This window comes from Mus caroli, chromosome 8 (assembly GCF_900094665.2).
Source record: "Mus caroli chromosome 8, CAROLI_EIJ_v1.1, whole genome shotgun sequence".
NCBI classification, from domain to species: domain Eukaryota; kingdom Metazoa; phylum Chordata; class Mammalia; order Rodentia; family Muridae; genus Mus; species Mus caroli.
In genome coordinates this window covers 86,096,036-86,112,501 of record NC_034577.1, presented here as the reverse complement: position 1 = coordinate 86,112,501, position 16,466 = coordinate 86,096,036, and the positions used below count along the sequence as shown (strand labels likewise).

General features: G+C 38.0%; 1 protein-coding gene across 2 annotated transcripts in view; it reads right to left on the bottom strand.

Annotated features, from left to right (window-relative positions):
- The window catches only part of Rspry1 (ring finger and SPRY domain containing 1), a 57,479-nt gene that overhangs the window by 37,853 nt on the left and 3,160 nt on the right, over positions 1 to 16,466 (bottom strand). For both annotated transcript variants that reach the window (XM_021169429.2, XM_021169425.2), the window contains exon 2: positions 4,123 to 4,624. In XM_021169429.2, coding sequence (XP_021025088.1) covers positions 4,123 to 4,472 — 350 coding nt within the window. In that variant the 5' untranslated portion in view covers positions 4,473 to 4,624. The remainder of the gene's footprint in view (positions 1 to 4,122; positions 4,625 to 16,466) is intronic.

Genomic DNA, 16,466 nt, shown 5'->3' with positions numbered 1-16,466 from the left:
AGAGAGAGAGAGAGGAAGGGAGGGAGAAAGAAAGAAAAATAAAAAACAATATAACTATTGTATACATTCTCAAAGAATAATATGTCAATAATAAAGTCAAATATGCATACACCTAACAGCTTTAGAGAAACTTTTGCATATATCTATATCAGTGCACATTCTTGCTATTTATCAGACTATTTGCTTAAGTACCTATTACCATATGAAAATATGACAAAACATGGTATTTTCAAGACTTTCAAGCATATAAAGCAATAATACTCTGTAGCAGCCAGAAGCAGTTGTAGATTTACATATGGCCTCAAGCATAATATTGAATGAAAAAAAATTTAAAGGTTTGTATAATTATGTACATTTAAAAACCCAACCCCAAACCTTTCTCTATAGATTATCAATACAGATGCAAGCAAACCTAAGCTTGAAACTGGACCACGAGAACAACTGATTATCTACTGATATGGTGGGTGATACAGAAGATAAAATTAAGGAAGAAGAGAAAAATGGTAGAATGCAACAGAGATAGCAAACAACAAGGAAGAGGAGTATTGTAATTCTATGAGGTACGCAATGACTACAAAGACATCCCTGTGCCCAAAGAAGATAAATGTCCCAAGAAGCACAAACAGAGCAGACACTTCTCATGGCAGATGGAAAGTAAGCCAGAGGATCACTGAGCTGTAGGTTGGGAACTGGATGGAGGACTGGGGATGCTCAGCTCAGCTAGGTAATAGGACAAAAAAACTTCATCTATGGAAGGGTGAGGAACTTGCACAAAGTACATCTAGGGAACAGATCCCTCTCAAGAAAAGGAGTTAAGAAAGTTAGATGGACAGGAGCAGGACAGATGGCTCTTCTGTTAAGAGGCTGCTCCTCTAGAAGACCTGGGTTCAATTCTCAGGACCCACATGGCAGCTCACAACTATCTGTAACTCCAGTTCCAAGGGATCCATCACACCAGGCATGGATGTGGTACATGCTCCGCACATAAAGGCAAAATACCCATCCACATAAAACAAGATAAATAAATTATTTAAAAGAAAGAAAGATGACAATCTGAGCTACAAGTGGGATAAATAAAGTACAAGTCTCCAGTGACCTATTTAAAACTCGGCAAAACAAAACTTATGCTGCGGGCCTTAGCTATTTACAGAGTTTCAATAAGGTTTACTTGGAGACTGGGGGAACATGCTAGCCCCTTTGAGCATGCACGGCATAAAGGCATATATAAAAGTGAGGAAAAACTCGGAAGGAATCTGCAGCTGTATGATGATGATATTTGCCTGTAATTGAGCAGTTTAAGAGGCTGAAGCAGGAAGATCTCAGACTGTGGCCAGTCTGGCCGACACAGTGAGACCTTGTCTCAGAAAAGAGAGGCAACAGAGGAATCTGGTCACTAACAATCTGAGTCACCACTCAAAATATGCAAATAAGAGAACTTTAAAATAAATATATTTGCAGGAACACCTATAAGAAGGATGTGAGGTAGGTGGTGGTGGCAGTGCATGCTTTTAAGTTGGAGGCCAGCCTGATCTACAGAAAGAGTTCCAAGACAGCCAAGGCAACTAGAGAAACCCTGACTTGAACAAACAAAAACAAAAACAAAAGAGCCAAACAAAACCAAGAAGCAAACATGAAAAAAAATCCAAATATGGATAAAGAGAAACTGAATGCATTAGATGAGAACACGTGCATGCCTGTCCTCTGGCATTCAGAAGGTCAAGGCAGGAGGAAATCCTAAGTTTGAGGTCAGCTTACGCTACATGCCAAGACTCTCTCAAAAAGGGAGCAGGGGGCATATACACATGGGGAAAAATATTGAAGGATTCCAATACCAAATACTGAACACCAAAAATATTTTTTAAAAAATGACAGAGAATTTTTCAGAACTAAAGAACAAAATACAAAGGATTACAATTAAACAGTCACAACAACAAGAAAGCTGGGTATAAAGGCATGCTGCAATTAGGCAATTTATTTCAAATGAAGCTGTAGAGAACTAGACACTGACAGCATAAAAAACTCTTCCATAGCACCTCTCCACTATGGCACTGGGGCCTGCTGCCTTCTCCTCTCAGTTGCATTCCTTCTGGAGTAAGCAGTCAAGAGAAGACTATTTGGTAACTGCCACGTTTGCATCTGTAACAGATTTAGATATGTTCTTGCTACATCCCTTTGCCCTGTCCTTCATAGTTCTTGGTCATATTTCAGCTTAACAATTTTAAAAGCTTTCTAAGTTATAAATTATCCTTTAGTATCTTCTGAAATCAAGCCACAAGACTGGGAAGATAGCTCTGTGGTTAAAGCAGAAGTGTGAGGACCTGATTTTGACTCCCTAGATAACCCACCTAAAAGTCTGGTGCAATAATGCAAGTCTGCAGTCCCACAGTTCTACAGTAAGATGAGAGGCAGAGATAGAAGTCCTTGAGTCTGCAGGCTAGCTAACCTGGTTCTGGCAGTGAGAACAACAAAAGAGACAGGTCTCAATCAAGGTAGAATGTGAGGACAAATAACTAGGGCTGTCCTCTGACCACCTCACCTATATCTATAGCAAGCATATGCCTACACTCATACACATGACTTCATGTGCACACACATGTATATTCACATATCATACAAAAATAGAAAAACAATAATAAAATATAATAAAATTAAACTATAAAGCTTGGTCATACCTGTAATCCCAGCTACTCTAGAGGCTAAGACAAAAGGATTGCAAGTTCAGGCTCTGCTTGGGCTACATTCTAAGGTCAAGGTCAGCAGGGGTAACTTAACATTAACAAATACAAAAAGCAATGGTGATAAGTTCAATGGTGGGGCACTTCTACTCTGCACCTAATATCTCAATGTGCCTAATTAATGTTGTGGTTTCCTTCCTTGTTTGGAAAGGATACTTTTCCATTATAATTCTGTAGGATGAAGGATGACTTTTTTAAAGAAAGATTCTTTTGTGTGTTTGTTACTGGAGGTTGGACCTGGTAAAGCGCTACATGGATATTAGGCAAGTACTCTAGCCACTGGGAAATATCACTAACCCCCAAAATTATTATTCTTGGAGATCAACAAATACTTCAGTATTGAGCAGAAGAGGCTAATATAGCTCTAAGGCTTTGTTTGTATACTTTAGGTTTACAAGAGTTCTTTTCTTACCAGTTTTAGAGGACAAAAAAAACCTGTACTTTTATTAATGTGAATATTAAATACTATAAATTTCCTAGCAGGGTATAAAGTAAAAAGAACTTTATAAAATGACTGCTATGTCTTGAGCATTTCTTTTTCCTTCTTTTTTTATATAAAGCACCCCACTAGACCATTTATACAAGTAACACAAGAATAAAAATTCTTATTAAAAAAAGGATTAGAAAAGTACCTTGCTGAATGTCATAAAATTAGTAATGGGCCAAAATCTGAATCTAGGTCCATCATGGTCTAAAATTTATGCACTTATTAAATAACCTTACACTGGAATTTTTTCAGTCTGAGCAAAACCCTTTAATTTCACTGCCATTCAAACCGAGATTTTGTTTTAAACAAAGCAGGAGAAAGAGAACACAGGCCCAGGTGTGCCCTGTCGTTTCAACTTACAATTTCCCCAAATGGATCTAACAGGTTAAACAAGAAATAATAAAATAGGAGAGGTTAAACTTTTGTTGCCCACTGTCCTTAATTGCCTACAGAAGTTACAGGCCATACTCTTGGTAAGATACTCTTGGTAAGACTACTCATCTTGAATATATGGTCAGCAGAACAAATAGGCAAACATAGTAATTAATCTTCAAGAAAACGCTTCCTTATTTCCTACTTAAGCAAGTAATTAATACAGACTCACTCCATAGTTACTGTACTCCCTCATTAAGATCATATTTTCAATCAGAAAATTAAATCCAAGTCTTCTGTACAGAACTGTTCAAAATTTTCCAGACAGGAGTAGATGATAGCAAGTAAAAATATCAAACCTTATTTACTCCACTATCAGAGAAGAAATAAGTATTCTCTCTTGGCCTATGAGCACAAGGCTTGGAAAATATATCCTAAATGAATGGAAGGAGTCCAAAAGCGGTGGTTCCTGGCAGAACACTTTCCATGACACTGGACACTGGAGTCGACAGTAAGTCAGATACTTACTTATCTACAAGAGTCCGTATTACCGCCAGTGTGTCCAGCACTAACCCATCCACATTTTGTTTCTTTCTCCTTGGCTCATGAGGTCCTCGGCCTCTTCTTGGAGGCCGGACAGGGTCCCGAGGTTGGCTCCTACTATCAGCAGTAGGGACTGCACTGTTCTCAGCCTGTTGCTGGTGGGTGTCAACATTGTCTTCTGCTCCACTGTCATCTCGGCAGATGCAGGAATTACCCATAGTAGTAGTGGCACCTGTAGTCCCCAATAGGTGGGCTATGTGCTCCTCAAGAGTCAACAGCAGACCCTGACCAAGGCTTCTGCTTGCTAAGAACACAGCCCAACCAAAGACAATCATTTAGATAGTTTTCAATTTTCCGAGTACTGTTTTCATACTGTGGAATTGAACTTGCATTCTATTCATTTTTAACAACTGAATGCTGGAGAAGGTCAAGCAGCTCATTTCCAACATTATCAACCACTGGGAATGCTGGCCATACACTGGCAGTTCTACAAGAGAGGAAAAGAGAAAGGAAATTAACAGAAGGTCTTGACTATTCAATCACTCAAATTGCTGGTGTGGTTTCAATGGCATTCAGATTACAGTGAATAATCACCCTTGGATATCCTTATAGGTTCCCAATGTAAAGATATCTTTGGATAACAGAACTAACAACAACAGTTCCTTTTAGATTAAAAAAAAAAAGATTGTTCAGTATGTGTATGACGTGTGTGGATATTAAAAAGTCCATGCTACGGCATCATAAGGAGGCCATAGGAAAATGTTCAGAAGTCAGTACTCTCCTAATCATGTGGGTCCTGGGCACTGAATTCAGGTCACCAGACTTGCACAGAAAGTACTTCACCTACTAAGCCATCTTACCAGCACCAACAACTCCTTTTTATCAGTCATTACATTATAAACTTGATTGCTAAACCATATCCTTATAAGCCATAGGAGTTCTAATCAATGTTTTAAAAACATGTATGTAGTTCTTATCTCTACAGAAATACATTTGGCAAATTTGTGGAACATTTTCAAAGGCTCCTTCTGTGATTAAAAAATGAATCATATCCTTTATTTAAACATATGGGACAATTTAATATGTTTCAAATAAAATATCTAATTACAGATGTCTGTTGTTGAAAAAGTTATGATACTAATATCATAGCTGCTGTCTAATAATAAAAGAATGTTTCTCTGAAATGATGGAAACTATACTGATTTTTAAAGGAGGATCACTCAAGAATGTACAGAAGTCAAGGCTGGAGAAATGGCTCAGTAGGTAAGACCCAAGTTCAGATCTCTAGCACTCACATAAAAGATTGGTCAGGGCAGTATGTGCTTGCAACACAGCATTGGGAGCCAGATCCTAGTAGATCCCAAAGAGCCAGACTAGCTAAGATGGCCAGCTTCTGGTTCAGTAAAAGATTCTATCTCAAGAAAGTAAAATAAAGAACAATAGAGAAAGACATCCCATATTCTGTTCTGGCCTCTACATACTCAGAGGGAATATGCACATGTAACACACGCATACACACACTCACACACACACACACAAACTCAGAGAAGGGGGGAGGAAGGAGAGGGAGAGAGAATGAGAATATTTATAGAAATCATGCAAGTGGTTGTAGACAAAATTTTTCTATTACATAAGCAAGACTGTTTAGAAGATTGTGAATTCATAACGAAATGTTACATTCTTTACAATGATTAGTCTGTTGCTACAAAGTTAAGAGTAAAATATACTGGTTATCTCTGCCTGAAAACATTCTAAGCACTTTTTACCAAGCACCAGGGCTGGGACTAGAAGGATAAAAACAGGGAAGGCACAGTCTCAGTGAGCCCATGGAGGAAGGCACAGTCTCAGTGAGCCCATGGAGGAAGGCACAGTCTCAGTGAGCCCATGGAGGAAGGCACAGTCTCAGTGAGCCCATAGATGGTTAGTTTCATCCCACACAGTGCGCTTACCATCATAAATGATAGAAATAGCTCTTCATTGATCTGAGAACATGTGCTTAGGTTCTGGAAAAAAAGACTTGGAAGTAGGAGACAGAAAAAAGGATGATAGCTAAAAGTAAAAACAAAACAAAATAAAAACCCCAACAAAAGGCTGGGTGTGGTGGCACACCCCTTTAATCCCAAGATTTAGGAAGCCGAGACAGGTAGATCTCTGAGTTTGAGGCCAGCCTGGTCTACAGATCAAGTTCCAGAACAGCCAGGGCTACACAGAGAAGTCCTGTTTCGGGAAAAATAAAACAAAAACAAAAACAAAAGATGAGAATTTTTTTTCTTTAAGGTTTGAGAGCATTTTATTAGAGGTTAAAAAAAATCTAGGGCAGGCAACTTGTAATGTATACACACACACACACACACACACACACACACACACACACTGGTGTACATAATTTCACAAAGTACCAGAGGAGAATGGAAGTATGGGAATAGAGAGATATTACTGCCCTCAGGCTGTTTCCCTCAAACCAATGTGGCTGCCTCTAAAATTTGAAGCTTGTATTTAAAAAGGATGTACTGAATATATAGGTAAGAACATGACATAAGGACTCAGCTGGAAATGGATTTTTTTAACATAAAACACATACTAAACCCAGAAAAAGTTGCATAACATTCCTATTATTCTGAAGGCCAGGGCATAATTCCTCCTCCAGAGAAGAGATAATCAAGAGTTTTCTGTGCTTAAAGAACAGAGAAAGAAACAAGAAATAACTTTACACAGTTAAAAGATTTATAAATTTTGTTTATATATATTTATATAGTCATTTTATATAAATATTATATAATATAAAATATATCTGTAAATATATAAATATAACATACATATAAATGACAATATCTTTATAAATAATGAATATAATATACAAATAATATATAAATATATGTTATATATTTATAAATATTAATATTTATTTATTAACTATGCTGATTTCTGAAAAAGACCTAGTGACATTTAAGAACACATGCTCTATGCTAGGCCTAGTAGCACATACTTGCAAATTCTAGCAATCAGGAGGCTGAAGCAGGAGGATTATGAGTTTTTAAAGGTCATTGTGGATTATATAGCAAGACTCTTACATGTGTGAGTTTGAATGCACACATGTTTGGCTCTTCTTGTCTAATGACCTTTGTTACACATCTGCTTGCTTTTATACCAATTATTAGGCACTCGAAAATTAGTTTTTCCTTTCTATCTGAAGCTACAAATGCTAATTCTTTGGATTTTTTTTTTTTTTTTTTTTTTTTTTTTGGACAGCATCTCTGTAGCTCAGGCCAGTTTAAATTCAGCATGCAGGTTGGGCTGGCCTGGACTTGCAGCAATCCTCTTTCATGTGCCTCCTGAATGCTGGGTTACTAGTGTGAGATACCAAGCTCAGTAACTTCCTATGCAATATACACAGAGCTACCTTACCAATTTATAGAAATATACTTCAGTTAGCAGGATAATGGTGGCATGTATCTTTAATTCCAGCACTTAGGTAGAGGCAGCCTGGTCTACAGTGAGTTCCAGGAAAGCCAGGGCTATACAGAAAAACCCTTCCTTGAAAAAAAGGAAGGAAGGAAGGAAGGGAGGGAGGGGTAGACGAAGGAAAGAAGGAAGAAAGGCAGGAAGGGAGGGAGGAAGGGAAGAAAGGCAGGCAGGAAGAAAAGACATAAAGAAACTTTAACTTTTTAAAAGCTAGTTGTTTTATTTGTTTTTTGTTTGTTTTTTTATACATTATAGTATAAACATCTGTTGCTAGATCTATTAGCATTTTGGGATGTTGGAAGAGAGTGGTCCAAGATGATTCAACACATGTGTTCTTTAAAATGATCTCAGAATGTCAAAGTAAGCTTAAGTCCAGGAAACAAAGACCTGAAGGAGACAGAACAAGTCCTATAAAATTACAGTTTGATAGCATCAGACATAAAGTTATTTAGCATAATTTACAAGAACAATATTAAGGGGCAGGCGAAATGGGCTGAAGGTTAAGAGCTGCTACTGCTCTCCCAGAGGGGCCATGTTTGGTTCCCAGCGCGCACACAGCTGCTCACAACTACCTGCAACTCCAGTTCCTTGAAGCCTGGTTTCCAAGAGTTCCTGCAAGTTACACGGTGCACACAAACTCGTGCAGGTAAACACATATAACAATAAATAAATCTTTAAAGAGAAAAAACAATGTCAAAAGTGCCTGTGATGAAGGCAGCTTACTGCATCTCAAATCTTAGAGTTCATTCTACCTAAAACTATTTCCTAAGGCTTGCATAAATATAGATTACTTCCTTAATGTAAATTTTTAAAAATTTCAATAATTTTTATAATTTCAAAGTGATTAGGAGATATTCCACACATGCAAATATTTTTAAAATCTAAGTTTGAAGTGACAAGGGGAAAATTAAAGTTTTTTTTTTTTTCTTTTCCATTTCTGAATTTGAAGTCAAGTATACTTTGGGTCAATGTCTCCCAAGAGCTATTTCCTTAAATATCCCCGAAAATGATGTTTACTATAAGTTTGTTAGGCAGGATATATTTTTGGGGGGTTGGGTGGGGTAGGCAGTGTAGGGTTTTGTTTTTTTTATTTTTTATTATTTTTAAGAATCTCACTAAGATGTCCATACCCAATTTGGCATCGAACTCCTGGCTCAAGTGATCCTCCTGCCCAGCCTCCAAGTAGCTTTGATCATGGGCATAATGCTACCAGCCTAGTGAAATGAATTTTTTTTTAAAGTTTCAATGATTTTAACACTAGAGATTTTAACACTTTTCTTTCTTTCCTTTTCTTTATTTTGTTTTTATTTTTTCAAAGCAGTTCTCACTATGTAGCTTTGGCTGTTCTGGAACTCAGGCTGGCCTCAAACTCAGAGATCCTCCTGCCTCTGCCTCCCAAATGCTAGAATTAAAAGTGTACACCACTACACCAGCTAGAGACTTTTTCTTAGCATAAAGCTGTAATGACCAGGTGTGAGGTAGGTGGTAGGAGCCATGAAGTGTTATACAGTATTCATCACTCATGAAACATACAAAGAAAAGAGAAGAGCAGTTAGCCTAAAAAATTCATGAAATGGCCATATTCTTTAGGCTTATAGCCATGGTACATGCATATGCAAAGTATAAATTCCTTCAGATTCCTTCAGTATTACAACTGCTTAGCTTCTTTCTTAGAAGCTACTCGAGACATATTTCCATAGGAAGGAAGTTCTGCCTACTTATTGTTTGGCTACTAAGGCTAAACCATTACACTTCAAACAACTTTGTTTTGCCTTTAAAGAAAATGTGTTATCTCCCCAAAGACCACTGTTTGAAGACAGTACCCTCAGCTACATATTTTACACAGGCCACCAGGGGCCACCTACAGCACAAGCACAGTACATGGACATCACAATCAGACAGCCCTGGGTACAAGTCTCAGTTCTGCTATACTCACTGGCACTCCCTCCAAGGAATCTGACCATGATACACTTTACAAGAGGGAAGAAGGAACAATTATTACCTCATAATAACTCCAGAGTCAAAATGCTTTCCAGGATGCAGCCCACGCCTGTGACTACTTAAAAGCTCCCTAGGTGGTTCTGATGGCAGCCAAGTCTGGAAATCACTATTAGTACCTACCACAGAACCTGCCATCTACTGAATGAATTATCAGATAAACTAAATACTAAATGGTGACTCTCGTGAGAGCAAATATGTCAATATTCCTTTCCAGAAAAATTAACATTATTTTTGAATGTTTGGAGATGACAGTGAAAATAGTCATTAGAAAACTGTCATAACTACAAAATTGTGTAAGAAAGGGCTCAAGTCTGCATTATGAAAATTTCATAATGACACACTTAAAAAACAATTGGATGAAAAACAATAAAAATAGTTCCATATAGTATTTTCCATTAAATATACCATATGAAGCATTGTAGCCTATTTATGGGTACTATTATCCAGAGTTGAGATGAGATTATATAAAGGCAATACATTTTTTAATGCCTATAAATTTCAACATTGTCTTCTCACCATTATCTCATGAAGTCAATTTTAAAACCAAACACAAACACAAACAACTATTGTATCTGTGACTGGGGCAAGCCTCAACTGAATCAAAAAGAACTCTTATTACTGAATACCAGTGCTTAGTAGATCTTTCTCGCCATCTTAATGGCAACAACTTAAACCATCACTCTTAACTACCATTTTGCTGCAAGATTATAGACAATATAGCATTTAAAGTTTTCAAAATTCCTCTGAGAAAAAGAAAAAGAGAAACCAACAAACTCAGTAGATCTTTGTAAATTTCATGTGAGTCCGGTATTCACTGTCTCACTGCCAGAAAACAACAACAACAACAACAACAACAACCCACCACAATCCTCTACTCTCACCCCCCACCCCCAGAGGTTTTAGCCAACTGGTCTAACCCTCTCTAACAAATGGTTCAGGAATTAGTGATTCATCTCTTCAAATACTTGCTTGCATTTAGTTATTGAGCTCATCACTGATTAAGACCTTCCTTTCCCCTGAGAAGACTTCAGGATTATGCATGCTGTCAGGAATGGGAATGTATGCTGGTTAAATGAATGATCATAAGAACAGAAAACAAGTCATCAGGTCTAAAACACCTCGTCATTCCAAAACAGTGTTACAAGATATAAGGTGGTCTTTAGCCCTTTACCCTCGAGGCTAAACCAAACAGCATGCAAGGTCAAGTTATATATTGTCCCAGTGATTTTTCTCTCATTAGAAAATGTTTTTGGATTTTCTCTCAATACAGTATGTCTCAAACAGTAGCTTCTGGTATCATCTTTTATTGTCCTCAACCAACATTTTATGATGAAAACTTTCAAGCATAGAGCAAAAGGAACTAATTCACTATAAACAGTGAGTATCTATATATAACCACTATATAACCACTTAGTCTACAATTCACATTTTGTATTTGTTTTATTACAAATTTGTCCATTATATCCTTAGCAAGCCATCTACATCTTGCAAACATGTATTTTGAAGTTAGCTGTATACTTTAGAGTAACCACTGCCCCCATAACTCAGCATACCTATCACTAGTTAGACCTCAATGTTTTTTAGAAGCTAAATTTATATATCATGCAAACCTTAAGTATCTAAATGCTGAGTTTTGTCAAACACATATATCAGTGTCTTCAAACTCTGTCAAGGTAGGGTACATTTCCAGCAGGGTACTTGCAGTAACCACAGAGGAAAAGAAAAATATGGGAAACATTACCCAGAAATAAGTTTTTTTTTTAAAAAGCAAGACTTCTTTATTAATTATTGAGGTTAGGTGGAGGAAAACTAACTAACAAGACTGATGATTTAGTGCTGTAATAAGAAATGCAGATATTATTTTGACAGCATACATGCCAGGCTGAAACAGAAGGTACCTAAAGTTTTTGTTTGTTTTTGATTATTTTGTTTTATTTTATGTGTATGGGTGCTTTGCCTGCATGTGTCTGTATCAGAGGCCAGAAGAAGAGAGTTCCAGATGGCTGCGAGCCACTATGTAGGTGCTGGGAATTGAATCCAGGTCCTCTGAAAGAGAAGCCAATGCTTTTAACCACTGAGCAATCTCTCCAAACTAGTTTCTAAAGATTTTTTAATTATTTAGTTTAAGGTCTAAAGCATTTGTTGTTTTGTTGGAGGAGAAGAGGCAAAGCCTCAGAAGCCCTCCAGCTCCATGGGCCCTGCAGACACTAGGGTCCACTAACTACAGATAAAAAAAAAAAAAAAAAAGCATTTTCTTCCTGTTGCTGAGAAAAAAATACCCCAGCAAAAGCAAGCTGGGGGAGAAAAGATTTATTTCAGCTTACAGTTCATGCTAGTCCATCACAGCAAGGACATCACAGAGCTAGGATCTTGAGGAAATTAGTCATATCACATCAGGAACACATAGCAATGGATATATAAATCCATGGCAGCTCACTTTCCCCCAAACCCAAAGAATGGTGCCACCTACTTATAGGCTAGGTCTTTGCACATAATAAAGTTACCCACAGCCATTTCCACTGACCCACTTAATCTGGACAGTCCCTCAAGGACACCGGAGTGGCTCTGGATTGTGTCAAATTGACAAAACTAAGAATTGAATGTGCTAAACATGTACAAGTTACAGAGAAGGGGCATGTAGGTTATATGCAAATATTATGCCATCTTATATAAGGGCGCTGAGCATCTATAAATTCTGGTATCTATAGGAGACCTGAGGAGCCAATCTCCCTTGCATATCAAGAGCTGATTGTATTTGATTGGAATTTCATTTTACACCCAGAAGGAAGGGCAGCCTTGATAAGGTATTTTTCACATGACTCAAGAATCCAAAATTGTGTCATAGTAGTGCTGAGCATTTGAGACTTAGGTTATACAGGGGACTATTATGCCCTAGACTGTAACCTTCAAGTGGCTAGGACAAGCACAGGATGATTCTCCTCTTATGTGCTGAGGTTGGTTTAAGAAAGAACATCTTTGGAAAAAATTAGGTCATCTCTCTGAACTGAAAGAGTACCTGGAAAATTTTCACCTAAAATGTTGAAAGATTCTAATACAATAGCAGCAACATTAGTGTCAAAACTTATAGCAAGAAGTAGGTGAAACTATGGCAGAAAGATTGATAGAACACAATCCTGACCTGACCCATTACAAAGGAGAAAAGACAAAACCTTTCAGGATTTGAAACATGAATCAAAAATAAAACTAGCTGCATATAGTGGTGCACACCTTTAATCCCAGCAGTCAAGAGACAGAGGCAGGCAGATCTCTGAGTTCGAGGCCCAGCTGGTCCAGGACAGCCAGGGTTACACAGAGAAACTCCGTCTTGAAAACCCAAACCAAACCAAAGCAAACCAAAATATCCAACAACAACAACCACAAAAAACCTGTGACAGGGAAGATGATTCTATGGGTAAAGTACTTGTGAAAGGATGAAGACTGGAGTTTGGATCCTTATCACCCACATAAATGTGGGCACCCATGGCAGACATCCTGCAATCAATCCCAGCACTTTAGAGGCAGATGGGACCCCCCACAGCAAGCTGGCTAGCTAGACTAGCTGAATAGACACACTCTGTATTCAGACCCTGCCTTAAGCAATTGAGGATGACAATGACAACTTCTGGTTTTCTTGTGCGTGTGCAAGCACATGATCAGCTATATGAAAACACATAATACACACATGCACACATACTACACACATATATACACAGACAAAAATATATATAAAAAAATTAAAATAAAATTTAGGTCTTGACTAGAGCAAGGAAATTTCAGACTAATAGAAATGAAAAGAACCAACCAAACAGTAAATATTCTTCTATGAGTCTTAAGGATGAAAAAAAAACTACTTTATACCCCAAAAGGAAATTCTAAGAAAGAACTGAGTTAAAAAGTGCTAATGACAGCTGCAGAAGAGGGGAACAAACAAATGAAATAGTCTTGCTTACTTACCCTCAGCAGGCCCAATAACAGGAAGCATGTTGCTGTATTATCCAAGTACACACAAGTTTTAAGGAAAATAACTTTTTCTAATGAAAAAACTCTATGCTATCAAGAAAAGGAAACATACATAAGTGGCACAAATGGCAAAATCTTCTTTAATAATACCTGTTTAAAATGGTGTCTAAAACAACTGATTGTGTATGCACTTGTATACCCAGCAGCTTTAATAGGCAGAGCCATAAATACCTAGGTGAATGCATTCTAAAATATTTAAAACTAGAAAGTTAAAATATTTACAAAACAGAAAATACATTTAAAAATTATGATGGCACTATTCAGTAAATGTGAACCAAGATGAAAAAATGTCCCTGTGTTCTTGGCAAAGGGCGCTGGGGTTAGGGATGAAGGATAGCACTAGACACCATGCTTAACTCCCTGACGAAGTCTATGGCTAACACATGAGGGCCTCTAGAAGGAGGTTGTCGGCCCCAGCACTTTCTAGTGCCTGATCTCACTGACGCATCTCTGTATGGGCACGTTCTTAGAAGACTGTAATTTAGCACTAGCAACTGCATTGCAACACCATCTCAAATTTTGGGGGTGCAGGGCTAGTGGGTAAAGGCGCTCCCCCATGCAAGCCTGGCCACCTGAGTTCAATCGCTGGAATCCATGGAAGGGTGGAAGGAGAGAACAAAGTCATTCTCTGATCCACACACATTCACACCAGGCACACACGGAGAACAAAAATTAATTTTTAAAAATTGAGAATTTAAAAATCATTCCAGGAGGTGGTAGTGCAAGCCTTTAATCCCAGCACCCCCAGGAGGCAGAAGCAGGTGGATCTCTGTGAGTTAGAGGCCAGCCTGGTCTACAGAGGAGTTGCAGGACAGACAAGACGACATAAGAGAAAAACCCTGTCTCAAAAAAAGAAAAAAAAAAAATCACAGTGAGAGGTTAACACAAAGTTTAAAAATTAAATTGATAAAACTGGAAACCCAGATTATTTTGAGGCAATATGGATGTTGTAAACCCCTCCTCCCAAATTAAGCCCTTTGTGAATCCTGCAGGAATCCATATTCTGTACCTGATAGATGAGAAGTTTTGCATTGGTGCCAAGTGTCTCAGGACAGACCACCTTAGAGAAAAAAAGGTACTTAAGACTACAATAAATTTTTTTGTTGAAAAAAGAAAATCTGTGAGTGTTAATATGTGTTCATATGTGATTACAGACATATGTTATATGTATGTGTAAGGGCCAGGACAACCTTAGGCATTGGTCTTTGCCTCCTATCTTGTTTGAAGCAGTATTTCTCTGTACACCAGGCTAGCCAACTTCTGAAGACCTTATCAATTTTGCCTCCCATCTCCCTGAAGAGCACTGGACTACAGATTCATCCCACTGTACAAGGTTTTACATGGGTTATGGGGATTTGAACTCAGATCTTCAGGCGTCTATGAGCAAATATGTTTGCCCACTGAGTCATCTCCTCTGTCCAATTGCAGTAAATCCTAATTGCTTTAAGTCTGGGGCAACAAATACATTATTTTATTAAGCCTTAAAACTAACTTGGAAGTTACTAATATGTAGTACATCGGCATCTGTAACTATGAACAATGATGGAGCAATAAAAACTGAATAAAGGAGTTGTGTTTCCCATGAGGAGGGTGGAGTAGGACTCATAGTCTGAGAATACTGCATTCAGTGAACAAAGGGAGAGGAAACTTAATTCTTTAGGAGGTAGAAGTAAGAAAAAACCAGCTCTGAAACATAAACTACAGAGTGATAATACACTTGCTGAGGAAGAAATTTCAGACTTTCTAATTGAAGTGTACAGGACTCATGAAATTATGCCTGGATACTGTAATTTCAAGCAGTAAGAGAGTCATACGTAGAGATAAAACCTTACCAAATTCTAGGAGTACACCAATTTCTTTCTATTTAAATGTTTTCTAGTTCTCAAAAACTCAGACAAAAAAGGCAAGTAGGCAATCTGGAGAGGTGGCTCAGTGGCAGAGTGCACCCTGCTCTTGCAGAGAACCCAGCACTCATGGTGGGCAGCTCACCAGTGCTTGTAACTCCTACTAGAGGAGAAAATATTAGTTCTTTTATCCTACTAAAAGTTATAAAAGTTTCCTAAGGGCTGTGGCCCAGGTTTTGGCATTCATTACTTCCTCTCTGTTCTGCTTTCAATTTTTAAATGTAAATACCAGGAAAAAATCCATCCAATGGCAGATGCCTTAAAAATGCCAAAGGCTTGAGGAGGAGGAGGAGGAGGAGGAGGAGGAGGAAGGAGGAAGAAGAGGAAGAGGAAGAAGAAGAGGAAGAGGAGGAGGTGGCTGAAATTGATTACTGGTTCAGTTGGTCATTTGTGATGCCTGCTGACTTCCCCTTTACACTTAGGACCCAAATTTTACATTTTACAAGGATATGACCGTAAAGTAGAGAAAATTTCCATAGTGTTTTGTAATGGAGATCCTCATCTTCAAGAATTCCTAATAGGGCTGGAGAGATGGCTCAGTGGTAAAGAGCCCCCAAGCTCTGTTCCTGGCACTAATAAGCTCACAAGCCCTAAAACTCCAGCTCCAGAAGATCACCACCTCTGGCTTCTGGAGGAACCTGCGCACATGTGCCATAGTCCCCTTCCTACACACACATAATTAAAATATTAAAAATAAAATCCTTTGCTTTTGTTTTTTCAAGACAGGGTTTCTCTCTGTAGCCCTGGTCTCACTGGAACTCACTCTGTATACTAGGCTGTCCAAGAACTCACAAAGATCCTACCTGTCTCTGCTTCCCAAGTACTGGGATTAAAGGCATGGGCCACTACCAATAGCCTAAATAAAATTCTTTTAAAATTTGTTTTGCAGAAAAGATTTTATAGAATTCCTAATTTTTTTTTTTTTTTTTTTTTTTTTTTTTT